The 19,532-nt window shown below is 35.7% G+C and overlaps 1 protein-coding gene across 1 annotated transcript in view; it reads right to left on the bottom strand.

The window, feature by feature from the left end:
* Positions 1–397: 397 nt before the first annotated feature.
* Positions 398–19,532, bottom strand: part of TOPAZ1 (testis and ovary specific PAZ domain containing 1) — a 42,197-nt gene continuing 23,062 nt past the window's right edge. Inside the window, exons 10-21 of the mRNA XM_026089924.1 lie at positions 17,075–17,138; positions 15,792–15,943; positions 15,482–15,574; positions 15,085–15,200; positions 13,455–13,521; positions 10,256–10,430; positions 9,038–9,138; positions 5,395–5,560; positions 4,382–4,546; positions 3,093–3,296; positions 2,295–2,478; positions 398–611 (exon numbers count right to left, since the gene is read on the bottom strand). Of these exons, the coding sequence (XP_025945709.1) occupies positions 398–611; positions 2,295–2,478; positions 3,093–3,296; positions 4,382–4,546; positions 5,395–5,560; positions 9,038–9,138; positions 10,256–10,430; positions 13,455–13,521; positions 15,085–15,200; positions 15,482–15,574; positions 15,792–15,943; positions 17,075–17,138 (1,701 nt within the window). The remainder of the gene's footprint in view (positions 612–2,294; positions 2,479–3,092; positions 3,297–4,381; positions 4,547–5,394; positions 5,561–9,037; positions 9,139–10,255; positions 10,431–13,454; positions 13,522–15,084; positions 15,201–15,481; positions 15,575–15,791; positions 15,944–17,074; positions 17,139–19,532) is intronic.

The following is a 19,532-nucleotide window of genomic DNA, read 5'->3' on the forward strand; positions in this document are numbered from 1 at the left end:
TTACTTCTACAGGTTCTTGGAGCAATGTGGAAAACCTCTCACTCAAGAACACTAGATATACCCAATCAATTGCTGGGACAGGAGTAACAGTTAGTGCTATATTCTCCATAAAAAGGGAAAAGTAGCTGAGGCTAATGATACCATTATAAATATCTATGTAAGCTGGTGTGACAGTCTGTATAGGGATACTTGCATGTACGAAAAAAGATGTTCTATTTTTGTGCTACTATCTGCATTATCATCAGCATAAATATTTAAAAACAACTTGAGATTTGAAGCCTTGCTGTTAATCAGTAAGGCACAGTCTGAATACAGTGGGAACTGTCTTTATTGATTTATATTATTTTCAGCAATGATTACTTTAACCATAAAAAAAAAAGTCTTTACTAATTAATAACTACTGAAACAGCCAGACCCTTCCAGCCCATTTCATATTCTCCTGCAGCCATTTTAGAGCAGATGTAAGATCCAAGCTGTAAACTTCTTCCATATTAACATTCATTGTCATGTGCTTAAGAAAAAGCTTTGGATCTGATATACGAGCAGCTAGGATCAGTCTCTCCACTGCTGTTTGATAGTCATCTTTATTCTGCCCTTTTGGATCTTCACATCTGTAAGAGATTTTTCACAAATACAAAATTATGTAACATACAGGCCCTGTGTCACTTGCATGATGCTTTATAATGGCAAGAAGATTATAAAAAAATTTAAAATAATGCCTCATCTTCACTTCACTTTCGATAGATTATGTTAATTTCTAGACAATTTTTAGCTGATTATTCTGAAGAATTAAAAAGTTAAAAAAGTGATCTCTTAAACATATTTCACAGTACTGGAAAATAATAGGATTTAATGCCAATACAAAGGAGGTCTGCAATACTCACTGCAGTGCATTTCATCAAGAAATGCTCAACTCTGGTCTGGAAAATTCAGTAAAGGCATATAAAACATTTTATGAACTGGATATTGCAATAATTTATGTACATGCTTGAATCCAAAATGATTACTCATTTTTGGCACGTATTCACTTTTGGAGTAAGGGTGTGCTAAGTGATATGCCTATGTTTTTGCATGATCAGGATCATATTCTCTAAGCAGACCAGCAGAGGTACAACAGCATACACCTGAAACTGCTATCTAGTGTTGGCTAGAACTTTTATATCAACAAATAGTCTTAATAAGAAGAAAAAAAATTCTCACAATGGAGTTAAATTTCCTATGTGTCAAATCAGCTGAAGAACGTATCATGTCTCATCACAACAAATTTTCTGATGACAAAATTTTTTTAAATTATACTGTTCTTCTGGACAGCACTATTTTCTAAATAAATTCAGTCATATTTTGAGTTCACTATGATTTTTCTTTTCTCCTGCAAGCAAGATGCATGCTTCTTATTTTATAGGATATAATGATTATTTTGACCTGAAGTAATCAAACAGCATTCCAAATGTAACTTCGATATTCCCCTAAATGACAGCAGAAAAACTTAGAGAAAACAAATCAGGCATCTTTGAGGTAAGATGTTCCAAAAAGACACAGAGATAAAAAGCTTCTTGTTTGTCAAAAAGCAAAACTAAGAGATGTATTCCTTGGGAAGGGTGGGGGGAAGGAAGACACAGAGTATTCGAGTTCGAGGTGCCCCTGTTCACACTACTTAACAAATCCAGCTTTTCTATGCAGTTTCACATTCTGATGSTGAGCCACCAAATCTCAGACAAAATGGGGTCTTGAAAAATGAATTATTGGTATAATCTAGTGACAGTGGTTGGTAGTTTATGAACAAGACAGGAAAAAAGAAATAAACTTTTATCTGAAGGTATTCTGTCTCATAGTGAGGGAAAAATCACACTAGGAAATTTAATATTGAAGTATCCCCTACAAATAGAATCAAATAAAATAGCTTCATGCACTCCCCAAAGAACAGCCAAGAAATGTTAGATTTGCCTTTTGAAAGGCCTAACATTTTGACTCTGCCCTTCTACTCCACTGCTTAATCACAACACAAGAATCTATACATTGAAATATCAAGCTATCCTGGTTTAGAAAATACAGTATGTTCTTAATATGCTAGACACATTCAGTTAGGGAAACCAGTCCAGTATCAGTCTGGAACAACTATTTTTCTGCTGGTAACTGTTATATACATATAAGAATTTAAAAAAGAATATGTTTACTGCTCTATAACCAGATTAAAGTTTAAAAACAAGGATTCTCTTTCCCAGCCAACAGAAAACAAGGTCTCTCATGATCACATTAATAAATACAGTCAAAGTGGTATGTATTTGTCAACAAACCTTTTGAGTATTATTTGAAGAGTCTGACTGGTAGCACCTGGACTTTGAACATCACTGGCATTTGAAACAAGGAATATTTCAATGGCCAACAGCATCTCTACCTCAGAGAGGTAAGAAGGAATTGGCAGAAGTTTGTGATACAAATTTCCCTGCAGCAGTGGGTAGCAACCCAATGATAAAGCACCTGACAGTAAATGCAGAAATGTAAGAAATTAGGGATATCAATACTGAACATAGATCTATTTTCATCTGTACGTGGCTTAGAATGCAGAAAAAAATAGGTTAAAAAAAAACCCTAAAAAAGTAAGAATTCTTAACAGACTTTATTATTTCATGTGTGAAATGGCCTGATTCAAGAACACAACAAATACTCCATCCACATAATAATCTCTGTTGTAAAATGTTATTTTTGTCAACAAATATTATCAGTGACGATTATAGCTCTAAACAGGAGTATAAGGAAGTATAGTTTGCCTAGATAAAAGTGTGAAGATGATGCACTTTTAAATCTTTTCAGCATTCACATTTTGGAAATTCTGAAATTGAACATGAAAAATTAATTTTACGAGAATTGTATTTCTTTCATGCCACGTAGTCTTCACTGACAGTTATTTTCAATTGTAGCTATTTCCTAATAAATATTGTGGTTACAAATGAATAGCTTACAGTGACACAGAAAGTATGGTTTTCTCCTTATAAAGTATACTCTTATCTATTTCTCCCCAATATACCGAGCTTTTATGAGTGTATGCTGTCCAAAGAGCATAAGCAAAGGATATTGTTTAAAAAGCAACTTACTCTTGTAATAGGTCCTAGCTTTACTCCACAAACAACTTCTTCCCAAACTTGTGATTAATCCTCTAAGCAGAAAAAAATCAATAGGTATATTTTTTGAAAGCATGAAGTCTATTGCAGAAGATGAGATCCCAAGGTTCTTGCTCTCAAAACAGGCATTTATCAGCTTGTTAAAAAGACGGCTGTACCAGGGAACATCTACAGTATCTGAAATGAAATGAAGAATGTTAATTACTGAATTCAAATCAAAAGCAAGTCTAATTGAAGAGTGGCTTCCCAATGTTGGCATCAGTACCTAAATAAGGATTCTTGCTTCCATTAGCAAAATGGCACAAGGTTGAGATAACTTACGATAATGACGCTTTATTCAGGTCTTTTCACATAGTTATACACATTTCACTTACGTTGTTAAAGATGAATTGTTAAAGTCCACATCATAACTTCCTGCTAAAAACAGTATGATCAGATAAAAATATATTCCCTGCCCAAGTCTAAGAATACAATCTTTACCTGGTGTCTCAGACTCCCAAAATTTGCACCAATAAAGTCATCTTGGTGCCACAAGTTCTGCTTCTGCCCATGCTCTGAACTGCCCACTTCTTGGCAGGACTCAGCAGCCTACTATCCACATCATGGCAAAACATGTTTTAGGATCCTCAAAGCAGACAGTGTTCCAACTAAGTTCTCCTAATATACCTAAGAATACGCACTGACAATAGGACTGAGCCCTATACAAGTGAGTCAAGTGAGGTTTCTACAGTGGAGACTAAGGAACTACCCATCTCAAAGTACACATCCCAAATTTGTCAGATAAACCGAACCTGAAAAAGTACTCATTTCTTCACATGGTGTGTTTAAAAAGCCTAGTATGGCTAGCTCAGCTTTAGAAATCAACAATGTAGATTTCTACACTGAAGTTAGAGAAAATGAATCTCCCTGATGACATCCCTGTTCTCTCCTATTGTAGAGACTGTATGGTCCTTAAAAAAATTAGTGGACCTTTCCTATAGTTCTATGTAACTGGGACAATTAGAAAAAGAGGACAGCTGTATAAAGAGCGTGTGTGCGTGCGTGCGTGTGTGTGTGTGTGTGTGTGTGTGTGTTACTGACGTAATTAGTAAGAGTTGCAGAGTACAGTAGGTACTTTAACTGACATCTACACTCTGCAAGAAAATGGGCATGTCAAAAATCCATCTTCAATAAATTGTAGCAGGAAATGGGGAAAAAAAAGGAACAGTACAGAATCACCTGTTAAATTTTTAGCTCTTAACACAGTACCTTTTTTTACTTACCAGAACAATTTTGGAAACCCGGTAAGTTCTGCAGAACCTCAAATGCCTGCCTGTATAAACTCTTACTCAAGTATTCATGTACCAGTGAACGTAACAGATTATGTCGATTGAGGATGTCCATTTTATCACAGGGCCACACTGGTGCATTTGTGATCCATCCTGACTCTACAGCAAAGAATAGTGTGGTGTTATTTCTATTAACTGAAACAGCTGGTCACAATGGACTTTTGGCTGTTAAAAGTATATTATAAAATGTAATAGAAAACAAATTTCAAAGCTTCACATAAAATGCAATTCTAGTTATTAATAATTTGTTCCTTATCACAAATACTTCTCAGATAGACCCCCCCAAACCTTCATATTTAAATCTTTAAATATCATGGTAGTGACTCTCATTCAGTGGCTTGCCCTCTACAGTTTTATATATAAATGTTTTATAAAGCCAAATAGCAAAATTTAGATCCTCAATATTACTTTATAGAACACTTTTTATTCTTGTGCATACTTCTGAGTTTCCTCTCTTCTTTTCATCATGTCAGCAGAATTCCAAAAAGCAAGTAATTATGGGTTATTTTATGATAGAAATATTTTAATATTCCAAAGTTAGCTTCATTATGTGTGGCTACTGTGAGGAGTAAAGAAACACTGCACTGACCCCAGCTGGAAGATTTGTTGACACTGAATTTCACCTGGGCTCAAAGGAAATCTGCATGGGGCAGGCTCACTTTCCCAGCAGCWCCCTTCCCCTATTATGGTAGGTTTTTGAATAGAACAGTGGATGGTAGTCAACTGAAAACAGTGTTTCTGAAAAAGGTCTGGTATTAGTCATAGTATTTCTTATACATATCAAGAAGAATGCTAACTGATAAGATGGATCACATTTTTGCTGTCTCAGTATCAATAAATTTATTTAATAACATAGACCAGCTTTTAACTTTTAGCTCAAGTCTTTCATAAGAGGGGACAGTGCGAATTTAAATATCAAAACTCAGTTCTTTACAAGACACACTTACCTCTCAATACCCATGTTGCTCCATCCAAACTTCCAGTTTTAAGAAAAAATTCTGCAGCAGTATTAACAATTTGACATCTCGATGCTGACTTTTCTGGACCAGTAAGTCCTTTCAAGACGGTAAAGTATATCTTTAGCTCATGCAATTTATCCAAAACCTTCCTTCCCTAGCAGGAGAAGGGGAAAGGAAAGGGGTAAGGTCAGAGGAAAGAATGACATTGGTGAACACAAAGTATATTTACATAAAATACAGCAGATTTAATCAGGTGATATAGATTTATATGGATCAGTTTAGCTACATTATCCAAGCTGAGGGGGGGGGGAAAGGAAAAAGACTTGAGTAGTAAGAATTCTAATGAATAAATAACAGATTTTTAATTTTTGACTCTGTAGGTAAAAAAAAAAAAAAAAAAAAAAATCCATTGTTTAATAGTTCCCAGCACAGTATTTTCCATAATACTATTTCCACAGTAAGATGTTCCTATACAGTATTTCTTATATACTTTGTAATTTATTTGTATTTGCTTACTCTAGTGTATTAACATTTTTACTGCTTTTGATTCCATTTAGCACTACAGAGCCTATAAAATTCTGAAAAGATCATACAGATATTTCATATTGTAGCAGAGACATAACTGTTAAGCTGAAATAATTATCTTGGCATAAACCAAACAAAACACTAACTTATGTACTCAGCAGAAAAAAAGTTGGAAAAATTAGAGGCTATCTGGCCAGCAGTAAAACAACCAATAATTTTATCATCAGATTCCAAGTTGAATTTTAGTCTGGTTTCCTTCCTCTAAACAACTTTCTGGTTTGTTGGCTTTTTCAATCACAGAAAGTAGTCTAAGGTTGCTTGGAGAGCTGTCTCCATGGAATTCTATTCACRTCTCACATCTGCATTGTTTTTCCAAGTGCATGTGTTCTGTGCCCTTTCTCAGCTCTTAAAAAGGATATTCTCTTCATGAACATGGAGCATACATACTTTACCCCTGGCAGACACCAAGCATCAAAGCTATGAGTTAAAGGGGTTTGATGTTTGTGAAGGGAAAATGATCTGAATGTCTCAAAAGCACATCCAGAGCTTGAGGCAGTCCAAAATATTCATTAAAAAGGCACAGAGCATGTCCTAAAACCAAAATTATTTCGGTCACAGCAGGAAGCTCAGTCCTTCACCTTATCTTTAATCCTGTGGTTATGGGCTAGTATCTGCTTGATCCCCTATCTTGCTGCTTCCAAAAAGTGGTACAGAAAATAAGATAAGGTGAAGGATTGAGCTTCCTGCTTTTCAGACTTATCTGAAACAGGTTATGGAGTGAAACTGGTTGGAGATAGGTAGGAATGACAGTTCTAGTTCATCCCTGAGACAGAGATCAATTTGGGGATTGTCGGTTCCAATAAAAATCATGCAGAGCACTGCCTCATTCATGCTCCAGTATTCTGAACACAGGTTGTCTGCAAGGCTATTTGAGGATCTTGGTGAACAGTTTGTTGAGAGGTGGATTTGACACTGAACACAACATTCCCAATGGAGGGATGACTTTTTTTCGCTCTATGCATGAAAAACAAAGTAATATAAGCACTGTCTGCTTTTAATAACTCCTTTTATACAAGAGAAACAACACATTCTTGACAGCTTGCATCTCTAACACGAGGACATGAAGACGAACCTCCTTGGGCTATCAGAGGTCTTGCAACCCACATACCAGGATGCCCATTGTAACAGACCTGGAAAACAGACAAGTGTGCAACAGCATTTCCCTGCAAACACTGAATATACTCTCTCTGCTGAAGAGAGCCAAAACCCAAGCCAAACTAAGCTCTTAGATGGGCACGTGAGCACTAACCACTCAATGCCAAGAACTTGGCCTACCTCTTCCATGACCAGGAATCTCCTAACTGTTTTAACAGGTGAGTAGAGCAGAACAAAAACGCTTTAAAATTTTCTAACTGCAAAAGTGTTAATGCAAAGACCTTTCCTTCCCTCTATTGCTAAACAGTGCCACACTGTGCTGTGACAATCTGTTGTGACAGGTGGAACAAGTGTGCTGCAGGCTAGTGGGGACTTGCTAAAAAGCTATTTAACTCAACAAGATGATGCTCCAAAATTACCGATTCATCAAAATGGGTGTATTGCCTCTAAAATAAGCAGCTTTATCAGATATCCTCTGGGGCTTGGGTTGATCCTGGAAACAGACTGAGCAGTGCACAAGCTTAATGTAACAAAAGTCCTGAAGGGCATCCCTTATAGACAGTTATATTAAAAAGACTACCTTAATCCCTTGATACAAATCAGAAAGAGTTCCCCTCCAATAATTCACAAGGAAAACAAGAGTCAAAAGGGGACAAGAGTGTCTTCGCTTGTGTTCATAATAATATATGCTGGAAACCATGTTGTATGGGGTGAGGAACCCCCCAGTACAGCATAATTATTAATCATGAGGATTAGGCCCACTGCGAGGAAGGTAAATTCAGAGTGGGATCACTGGCCAAAATACAGCTCCAAAAACATAAACAAGCTAAATTAAACCACTGATGTTTTTTCGTCGTGTTGCATTGTATAGGGGATTCAAGCCAGTAAACACTAGACTGCTTCCTTCCAGGAAGAAAAAATTATCAGTGAAACAGTGCTTGCTGCAGTGAACTTGTTATGAACTTCTGAACCTATGATGAGGACTAAAGAGTATAAATATCCAGTGGAAGGTCTAGTCTCTTAACCCGGGCCCTTTACATTATTTGATAGCAAGGGAAGGATTGTAAATGGTACTTCTTTGTGATACTTAAATCTTTGCAAGAGTCACAAGACTCCTAGGTCCAAATCTGGCAAGAGGTGTGAAATGAGAAAGAGCCCGAGATTCTAAAGAGGAAAAACACTTTCAGTGATGCTCTGGGGAATAAACTGTTCACCAGCTACAGAAGCACCCTGCTTTGCCTCCCCTTTTGTCTTCCTTGCCTTAGCCATTCTACTTGACATCAGGTTCAGAGCCATTGGTGCAGGAAAGGGCCCACTCAAACTTCCTCAAATATTCCTTGAGTTGGGAGGTCTCTGGATACAACAGTATTGCCAGAGGAAAGTGACATTTCTGGGAAACAACCCCATCAGCACCTGGCCCCAGAATCTCAGGAAGATCTGTCTGTTAAGCCAGATTCATCCTTGGATCAGAAGAATTATGGCTGAACCTAAATAATTAAGTTTCTAGGTTGCAAGACAAAGTCATGATGGGCTCCATCCAGACAGAAGTACACTCCCTAATGTGCTTTGTCTTGAAGCCTTTGTTCTACCAGGCAGCATGAATGTCTGGTATGCCCACCACTATAGGGAAAACAACTACCACAAACTGTGTGTATTTTGGTCCCAGGAAAGCCATAATTACACAAGATATGAAAAATAAATTAAAAGCATATTCATTGTCACAAGCAACTCCCTCCACCCTAGTTAACAAAGAAAGCAAGCAAGAGATGCATGTAGAAAACTACTGTTCAGAAAGGCACAACAAAATGCTTTAATCCAGCTGGATAGTTGAGAAGGGCTAAGGCTGGGTGAGACAGATGGCACAGCCAGCCATTCAACCAGAGAAATATAGTTTAACATTTAGAAAAGAACTGACTCAGTCTTCCAAACAGATTGCTATAGCCCAGAATACCTTTATCCACTGCAGTACTTTGTGATAAGAATACATTACACTTATCCCAGTTCTTCCAATGAAAATTCTGTCTGCTTCATTACAGTGTGAATTTTTTATTACTAGAAGGGAAAAAAATATATTACTTTGTGTAAATGTAGTTTTAAAGAAATTGCACACTTTAGAAATAAGGTCACTGTGAAAATCTTAAATATATATTCTAGAATATTTGGCATTAAATTACAATTTATTAAGTTTTAACACAAAGTACAATAAATAACTATAATTTATTCAGAGAACATTTTGCATTATTCTATTTCATCCATAACAATAAGATGCTTGAACATATAATGGCATAACATAATAACATAACATAATAACATAATTATTTGTAAAGTGAACTTCTTATTTTTTGGCACCATGAAGCAATGATAGCAATTACATACCTGTTTTGAATTACAAGTTTTTCCAAACCAGAGTACCATATTTTACAATATATCCTACCACTTTGGAAGCACTGTTACTATATTAGAAACTACACACTAAGTTTCAGGCCCCACCAGAACCTTGTGTGTGTTCCATGACTGGAAGCTGTGATAGTCGTTTTATAATATCAAAGTCTGAGGTCAGAAAGGTCACGTCACATAACTGGAATAAAATATTTTTTATTATAAAATTTTTGTGTGTGCAGCCCTTGCAGAAATTCTTATTTTTTTTACAGGATTAAATAATTCTGAAAATCCAGATTACTAAAAGAAAGCACCAATGAAATGTACAAGATGTGATTCCATTCAATGTGTTTTTATCTGTACAAATATATCTAGTTGTATTTACAACCCTAAACTTCATTTATGCTATTAAGAATGTGGCACTTCCAATGACAATACTTAAATATGCTTGTCTTTGTCCTGAGAGCAGGACATTCTCATTAATAAATCATCAATCTTGACTTCTGTTCTTGATCTGACAAAGCTCAAGTGTCCATCTTTTGGAGCAGGTGGTGAAACCCATTTAGTATCTCTGACTTTTAATTATGAGCACAGGGAATTTTACTTCAACTAGAAAATGGCATCTATTAAGCATTTCAGTTGATTGCATTTGTACCCAGAGGAATTCTGAACATTGTATCATATAAAATTGACTAATGTCAAGAAAACAGTCAGCATAGATTTTTGTTTTTTCTTCTTTCAAAAACTCTACAAAGAATAAAGGTGAATATTTATTGCATCTTAATTTTACCTGCATCAGCAAAATCACAAAAAGGAACTCCTGGTCTTTCTTCCTCAGAATCTCTGGTTAGTATTTCAGCAATAAATAATGACAGTTTCTGAAGATCACCAAATTGTTCATGTCCAGTTCTCAAACTGATATACAAATTTCCCAACTTGGTCCAATCGCTTTTTTCCTTGCAGTGCTGTGAAGAAGGCAATGGATAAATATAAGCAAACCTTCTTCCAGAACACCAAACAGAAAATGTATTGGAATTCAAGAGATATACCTGGAATAGACTTAAAGCAGTAAAGAAAATGCAGCTAGTATATAATCTGTCTCCTACAACAGTACTGAATGCATTCTGATTTCTGACGTTTCCCTCAATGGATTATCCCCTGTCTCTTAAAGGAACAGATCACAGCATCTAGATCAGTTAATCCAAAGAGACTATAACCAAATAAAGACATTTCTTATAATTCTATGATTAAATCTCAGTGTTTTATATTCTTTTCTCTCACTGTTCATATTGTTATGACACTTTTTCTCTAGCTTGTTAAAATTTTATTAGCATCATCAACACCCCACTGTGTTTCATTAGGATTAAGTTAACTTGAATCTTCCTATTAATACAGGCTAAGAACACGGTCCTGGTCAGATACTTGTTACTCTGGTGCAACTTTTCTGGGAGTTTCAGGACTAAGCCCATGTTTGTGCGCTGTAATCTAGAGACATGTGCTGGAGATGCATACACACACTGAAATGTTAAATTTAAACCAACTGGCTCAGAATACTGATAGCAGTACAGGGTTGTTGTGCAGCATTTGCAGGTAAGCCAACTGAGCATTTATGCCAAGACCGGTGAAGGATAACTGCAGACAAAAAATTAAAGAGGTTTTCAAGAACTGACTGGACAAAGTCTTGAACGGCCTGCTCTGAATTCAGTGTTGACCCAGCTTTAAGCAGAAATTTGGAATAGAGACCTCCTGAGGTCCCTTCCAACCCAAATTATTACATGGTTCAGCACGGACTACAGAATCTAGAATTTATTCTTGAGTATTAAGTTAAGAACTAGTTTAGATCAATCATCTCTCTGAAATGAAATGGAGATCTAGCCTTTTCTGACATGTGAATCTTTATGTTTTATCCATCTGAACATGAGGAATAAATCAGTCTCAATAGTACTTAGCTTACTCCTTAATTTATAACCAGAATAAAACTCATGTTGCATTGATAACCCATGAAAACTGGAGCACTCTGATTTCCAGCAACAACATACTAAAGTCACATGTAACATTCAACTACATATGTTCAACTAAAATCCTGTACAAGATCTTTCTTCTGAGTTCACACTGAACAAAGAATATTAAAAGAAATGTTATTGTGGCACATCTGTTACCTAATAATTCATATCCATCCAAGGAGAACTACAGAAAAAAAAAATCACCACAGTGCTTTTTATGGTTAAGTCACTATTGAAAAGTGAAGACATCATAGCATTTGTATAATATACACCTATTTCTGCATATGTGCCATGAGGTGCTAAATGCTAGTACTTAGAGCATAGTTCTCCGGTCTAGGTACAAGATAAACCTTCCCCTTATAATCTTTAAAGCTGTTCTCTATAAACTCACTTTTTTTTTTTTTTTTTAAACTACTTCTTTCATGAGAAATAAAGCTTATTTTATCAGGTTGTGAAAAACCTGAATGGGCTCATTATATACTTAACCTAATTTGACTTTATGATTTAATCTTGATATCTGACAGCAGGTACTTCACTGTGCTTTCTAGATGAAGAGTTTTACTAGTCAGACTCCATAGACTGGCCATATGAAAGGCTGAAGCACGATTAAAAGCTTGAGGGGTAAGACCAGGCTATTAAAATGGACTAAATCCCAGTTTAACTTCTATATGTTGGCATGGGTGTTTAAGGATGACCAAAAGATATGACTGACTCTTAAGCAAATGTATCCGACAGTGTTAAGGTAGGGAGCTCCTGTGCTGATCGCTGTGTACATGGCAGCACAGGATTTGGTGTTGGCTGTTGTAACTCTTGCACTGTTTCTACAGCTCATGCTAAGATGCTGTGACCAGACTACTATCCACACATGACCTAGTCAGCTAAAAAAAACTTATTCATATCCTCATCTGCAGCTATACCTCTGACTTCAGTGCACACAGAGGAATACTTTCAAAGGCTACTTGCACCCAAATGAAACAAGCCTCCCAGGGGGTTCCTGGCGTAGTCAGGGAGATTCACACCCTGCAACTAGCTTGGCCTCTYGAGTTCCAGTGATGGGGGCACGGAAAGTCCAACGTGAGAGGACTGCAAGGTTTTGATAAGCAGGACTTAGACATGGTCATCAGTAGTAGGAGCTGATGTGCTATGTTACTCCCATTAATAAAAAGGGCCAATATTTGCAAATATTTTGCAGGCTCTTGGAAAGCTAATGAAGGAACTTTTTTACAGCTATTTTTTGTAATCAGTCTCTGAGTGGGGTTTTTTTTGGTTATCTTTTTTGCAGGATGCACATCAAATTGATGGTTGTTTCCTCTATACTTGCCAGCTGGCTTGAAGATGACTTTCATATTAAAAAAAGAAAATGAATCAAAATTAGTCCTGGTTCTTACAGACCTTGAGACCTAAATTTAAGAAGCTATGATAGTAAGTGTGTGATAATTTACAAACAGTACTACAATTGTACATACAGAAAGCAATTTGCCCTTAAATATGAAAAATTCAAGTGTACCATTAAAGAAATTATGTTATAATATTTACTTATTCTTTGAAATACCAGTTTACCATTACCAGTTACAGCCTTTTACAACTGTGTCTTTCTATACTAGATATGAATTCTGTAAAATAAAATATTAAATATATTTTTGGTAAGGAAGGCTGTACCACTACTGATTAAAAGAACAATAAACGTACGGCATACAAAATGTTTAAAATTATAAAATCTTTGAGTCAAAACTAAGATAAAAGCCTCAAGTATGTAAATTAAAATAAATACTGATACACCACAGAAAAGCCAAAGACAGTTTTCCCTGGATGTTAACCTTTCTCAAATATGGCTTCACTAACAATGTATTATTGTAAACTCAATATACTTCATAATAAAAATTTAAAATAACATAGAAATTGCTATTTTCTGTAGATTTAAAAAAGTCATGAGATTTAACTGGTTTAAGGATCACAAAAGGCTTAAAGAATACACACACACAGTACCTGAATTTCAGTCATTACCAAATTGAAGTCAAAATGCCAGTTCTTTTTAAAGTGTTTTTCCTGAAATCTTCAATAAGAAAAAAATATTAATATGTTATTTTAACATCAAATGAAGCTATTTCTATTCAAACCATTCACTTTTCTAACCCTGTTGAACTAAACAACACACTATCAGGAGGTGATCAACAAAACATCATGTTTGTATTAAAAACGGATGCAATTTTTTACTTGGTTTACTACACACACTATACAAACTGGACACTGAAAACATATTTATAATGATATCAAAGAAAGTCAGTACATGTATTTCATGTATTATGCAAATTATTGAACAAAACTGTTTTCAGAGAAAATACTCCCTTTTCTTAGGATAAGTGTAATTGAAAAGATAAGAATAAGACTTGCAATCCATTAAATAAATGTAGAGCTGTACTGTACGTGTTTCTGATATGAAGACAAAAAGAAAAAAAAGTCCTGGTTACATGAGACGGCGCAATTCAGCTTCAAATAGCTAGCAGCATAATGTTTTATTCTGCTGCTGCCACTGGAACAATGAATGCAGCTACCAGTGCGATGCAATCATGTAGAGATACTTAACCTACATATGGATGAGCTACTACATGTAGTGGAAGTAGCAGAGCTGCTCTATCTGCACACAGACTGCTTCTCAGTTTATGATAAAAGCACATATATACTGGAAACTTGGAAAGGGCCATTCCTTGGTGAATCGGATTCCTGATCTGAAAAGTGATAAAAATTACCTCCAACAGGTGTGTTAAGTTGCATTTGTAAAACACTGATATCCATGGATGACAGGTGTTCTCATTATGGGACCAGTATGAAGAGCAGCAAACTTGATTTCTGTAGTGTTTTCTCTTGAAACAGTGATACCTTGTATTTATGCAGTACATGTTACCCGTTTTGATTCCTCTAAGAATCAAAACTTGCTTTATGAACAGCAAACTTAGTTTCTCAATTTTTTGATACAGGTGATGCATGAGGGCGATCCATTTTCTTGTAAGTGATAGGAAGATATCAACAGTTTGGAACAGATTCAGGTTGTAGTTTCACACTGTGACCAGCATCATCCAGCAACACTGGGAAAAAAAAAAAACTCCCACCCTCCTCTCTGCTTGTGTTGGCACAAGCATTTATGCAGTTTCACAGTAAATGAAACTAGAAAACTACTTCAGATTATAACTAGTCATCCTATTGCCTGCAAGGGCTATTTATTGCAAAAGTACTGCTTGCTTATGCTGGGCTAAGATATGTATTAAACCATAACATCTCTGATTTGACTAGAGTTATACAAACTTGCAGCACACCTGGGAACAGCACTGCATCAGATTGTATTTTAAAGTGATATCAGTTTAATGTATTTCAAAGACAAAGGATTTCAAAGATAAAAGATCCAAGATTTGGATTCTGACTGCAGTTATAATTAGCTTTTTTCATACTGATCATCAGAGAACAATTAGGCATGCTATGATAGAATCACATGCATTTCCATCCAAGACACTAAGTTTGCATTTTCTAACTGGCTTTTAAAGTCTGCCCATAAACTTATGATATAGAACCTGAAGAAAGAACTAGATAAATTTAGGTATAAAATAGCTCCTTAAAGACATACCTGGATTTTACGTTCAGAATAGTATTTATTTCCTGACTGGAAACTTGCAATTGGTGAAGGAACTTAATAATGAAGTTGAAATGTTCAAACTCAAGAAACATACCAGCATCAACAAGCTGTAATATCAAATAGGGGGAAGAAAAGTAAACACACAAAAGATTGGCATCACTTAAATATTTCCAGAGGCAAGAGGCAAACATCAGTGGGAAAAATATGTCACAAGGAATCTCAGTCAAAAACTAAGGGATAAATGGAAGCCTGTACCACAAATGCAGCTAACCACAATGCAACTTTTAAAAAATTCTATTTAAAGAATCATAAAGTGATACATTTGAGTTTAAAACAAAGCAAGGCATTTTAGAAATGTCAACAAATAGTAGTACAATTAATCTCATACCTTACAAAATATACTGATTAATGTAGGCACAGCATCTTTTACATTCAAAGAAGCCATGTACTCAAAAATTTTCAGAAGAACATCAACAGCCGGCTAATTTAGAAAAAAAAGCAAAATTAGTCTTACAACTTTGTTCAACTAGAAAGCTTAGAGTTTTTATTATAGAATTGATGAATTGCTTTGTGGTTTTTTTTCTTATAAAAAATGGGTACCAAAGTAAAAAACAAATATTACTGCAAATGGCATAGTACTAGAAAGGCTAAGATACTATGGATCAAAGAGGTTTTCAAAATATTCCAAGGTCACTTACCAGCATATTAATCAGTACAGTAACATTCAATATCTGAAATACTTCTTGAAACAAACAGTTCTTGAGCAAAGAAACGAGAAGATCATTCAGGACTTGTGAAGCAAAATCCACGCCAGGCGTAACTTCTCTGTAAAACTTTATAAATATTTGTGCTGAAAAAGCAATTAAAATAATTTCACTTCAGGGTAACTGATATTAACCATTTAAACAAGTTATTTCCTTAAATTTTAAAAGCAGTATACCAATTCTTAATTAACCAGGATATTATAGGACTGGGATATTGAGAAAAATGGGTAAAAGGAACCTGTTTGAGTACAATGCCAACCCTACTAGACTCAGACTAACTATTCTGAAATATCTCATGACATTGAGCTGAACTCCATAAACCATGCAGGTTTCGAGAAAGCTTAGTTGATTTGTTGCAGCACAAAAAAGAATTCAAAAAACCAGTTTAGATTTGGTAGTGCATTAAGCCAGTGAGGCCTTTCCAGCTGTGAAGCATTAGGCAGCGCAGTGCAGTTATATCCAAGCGGATGATCTTACTAGCTGTTCCAGTGCTAGCCTTGATAGACATGTACTGGAGCCTGCAGGTACTCGCTGCTGTCTGCATTATAGCGCTCAGTACTTCAGCAAGGGAACATTACTAAATAGGGTGCAACTGAATCCCATGTTGGCATGGTAGTACACCTGTTCTAATAAGCTTTCAAAAACCCAGACCACTCGGACAGGTACAAAAGGAATGACTGTACAGAGTCAGATTTAGCCCTTTTTGGCTGGACTCAAGAGGCTCAGACAGATCTGAATCAACTACGATCCCTAAAAYGTGTTAAATCATAGTAGTACGGCTATATGGTATATATTAAAGCTGTTTGGGGTGCTTTAGCAGCGCTTCTTTGGAACAACTTAATCCTAAACTTTTTGGACTTACAGTGTTTTGGACTTATAGTCAGGGCGTTTAAAAGTGTCTTACAAAATTTTGGTTTCATTAAAAAGCCCCACTCAAGTTACTGATCTCTAGTCTCAAACCTAGTTCCATTCTGGCTCAGTTCATTTTGATTGGAAATAAGATTTATGACAACCTCCTGAAATAACTGCATCATTAAACTCCCAAACTCAATAGGAAGTTGCACCATGAAAACATGTGGATTGGACATATTCCTCCTAAATCAGAACTTCTTATTCACTGTCGAAGTTTCACCATTACTCTCCAGACTGCTTCTGTATTTAATGTTTTAAATAAGCTATATATCAGAGATGCACCAAGAGCTACTGCTATATCATACTTGCACGCTGTAGAAGGCCTAATTCATTAATAGTAATGTATGTCCGAAGTATTGCCATGCAAATCTAGAAAAAGAGGGAAAAAAAACAGTAAAACATTACCTCAGTTTATGCCATATTCAAACAAAAGAGCAATCCACAAACACAAGTTCTGTAAGGAAATAAGGTTTACACTGCTTCTAATTATTTAACTCATACATAATTGGGTCAATAGGCAAAAGCACTGTTAAAGCACAGCAAATTTATAAAGTATAAAAATAATATAGATGGCATTTTTGGGGAAGGAACTGCTGGGATCACAGCTTCCTGCATGTTTAAGTATACACTCATAACAAACAAAAAAGGAAACTGAAAATACAATTACTTGGAATTAGTATAAATGTGACAGATTGTAAGCAAACATTCAGAGAAAGGGAAGCATAAGGGTACAAGTGAAAACATGATGAAAAAAATTTACATAAATGCTTCAACTTAGAGTCAGATAATCACCTAGAAATAAAGTTGCTAACACTGTATCTTCCCCCAAAGCCACTCATAACGGCATACAAGAAAAATCTCAGAACTAACTTGAGTTAATGAACAATTTCACCCCAGATCCACTTGATTAGAAAAAAAWAAATCTATATTTACGTATTTTAATATGAAATTTTGTACTGGAACATTTTTATCTTAACATCTTGCCTAACAATGCCCTAAAAAACATATTAACCTCAGTTTGTGATACTTATGCATTTTGCTTCAGCTCTRCAGATGAAGAATAGAGTGATGAGATTAAATCTTAGAATTCTTAGCTGGAAGAAAGAAATTTCTGATAACTGTTGTCACTTCTGGAACATTGACAACCTTTTTGCACAGCTACTTAAATGGGTCTTATATTTAATACTATTTTGTGAAATAATCAAAAATCAAGAGACAAACCACCCTGAATTTGTAATCGTGTTATTACAGAACTAAGTTGGGTTTATATTTAAACTCAAATACAGAATTAGACAGGATCCAATCACGGATTTAGTTACACAGTGAATGGATTATCATCAAAGCCCAAGATGCTGGCTTGCGGCCAAGACATTTTTCCTTAAGACCAATAGCCTGTTCAGATCACCAAGTCAAACAAGAAGACAATTCTACATCTGTGTATGTTGATTATAAATAAAAGTTGTTCTTGTTTTTAAAGAGCACCATAGTGGCACTGGACAATGGTCTAAGACATCCCTTTCAGAATCATGTAGAATCTCTGATCACTAATATAAATGCAGTGTCATTTGGCAAAGGGTGGACTCATTTAATCCAAATCTACAACCCCAGGTGGCTGAGGGCATTTCCAAAACAAACTCCAGCACATGCTTACACTATGCAAATTAATTTGCTTTCTTTTGGAATCTGTTTTCCTCCTTCTTTGGACTGACTCCCAAAAAAGCCAAGATTGCATCTGGAGCTATGACTGTTCCAAGTATTAGCGAAATTGCTTGGAAAATCCAGTTGTAGAATGATTTGGGACAAGTTACATTGCATGCATAAAAGAACCTAACTGTGTGCTTCATTTCCGGCTTCTAGGAGGCTTAAGTTGATTCAATTGTCTCAATTCATAAAAGTTGTAATTAAACCTATGGACCATGTAAAAACACGAGTCTCTAAATTCTGAGTTAATCATAATAGATTTTGGATGAGGGTACATGTATAATAATTAAAAAATAAACTTTCAAGGGGAAATTTTGCCCAAGTCTGCCTCTGAACTGTGACAGGAAAGAATCTTCTAGTAAGCAAAACCACAATGAATGTGAAGATAATGTTTCCTGTGGGGAATTACTCCAAAATAGACATTAACTGTCAGAAAGCAGCTGATCAAAAAAAAGCAGTACTTAGAACTACTTTGGAAAAAAAAAGTTAGTATATCTTTTTTCATTGGTGAGTACTTTCCAAGAGATTGGCACAGAAACTTAACGACAACATTTAATGCCAGAGAAGAATCAATTAGGTTAATTTATCTGCAGAAGAGCTCAATATTCCCTCCATGTAAATAAAATAAAGTGGCAATTTTCCCATTTTCAAAAGGTAGCAAAGACCACGCTGCTCTGTGAACCTAACCAGTTGATTTCACAAATCATTTAACATGACAAGTTAATGAAAATGGTAACAAAATGGGTATGTATTTTATACAAGCAACTGACTATCTGGTATACCACAGTTTTACCACAGTAAAATAACGAGGTGCTGAATTTATAAGAAAAAGCACCAAAATTTATGAATTCTTTCAGAACAGACTGTGATATTTAATAAGGGGAAAACCCCATGCTGCAGCCCTTCACTCCATGAGATCAAAGGAGGAGTTGCAAGGAGGAGTTCCCAGGGCACTGAACCTGTTCTGCAGTTGCAGATCTGCAGGTGGAGCAGGAGCTGTCTTCCTGTTCCTCAAAGTCACAAGCTTCCAGTCTTTGCCATTATGGAAGTCTCCATTTCCCA

Source organism: Apteryx rowi, unplaced genomic scaffold (assembly GCF_003343035.1).
Source record: "Apteryx rowi isolate R43461 unplaced genomic scaffold, aptRow1 scaffold_837, whole genome shotgun sequence".
NCBI classification, from domain to species: domain Eukaryota; kingdom Metazoa; phylum Chordata; class Aves; order Apterygiformes; family Apterygidae; genus Apteryx; species Apteryx rowi.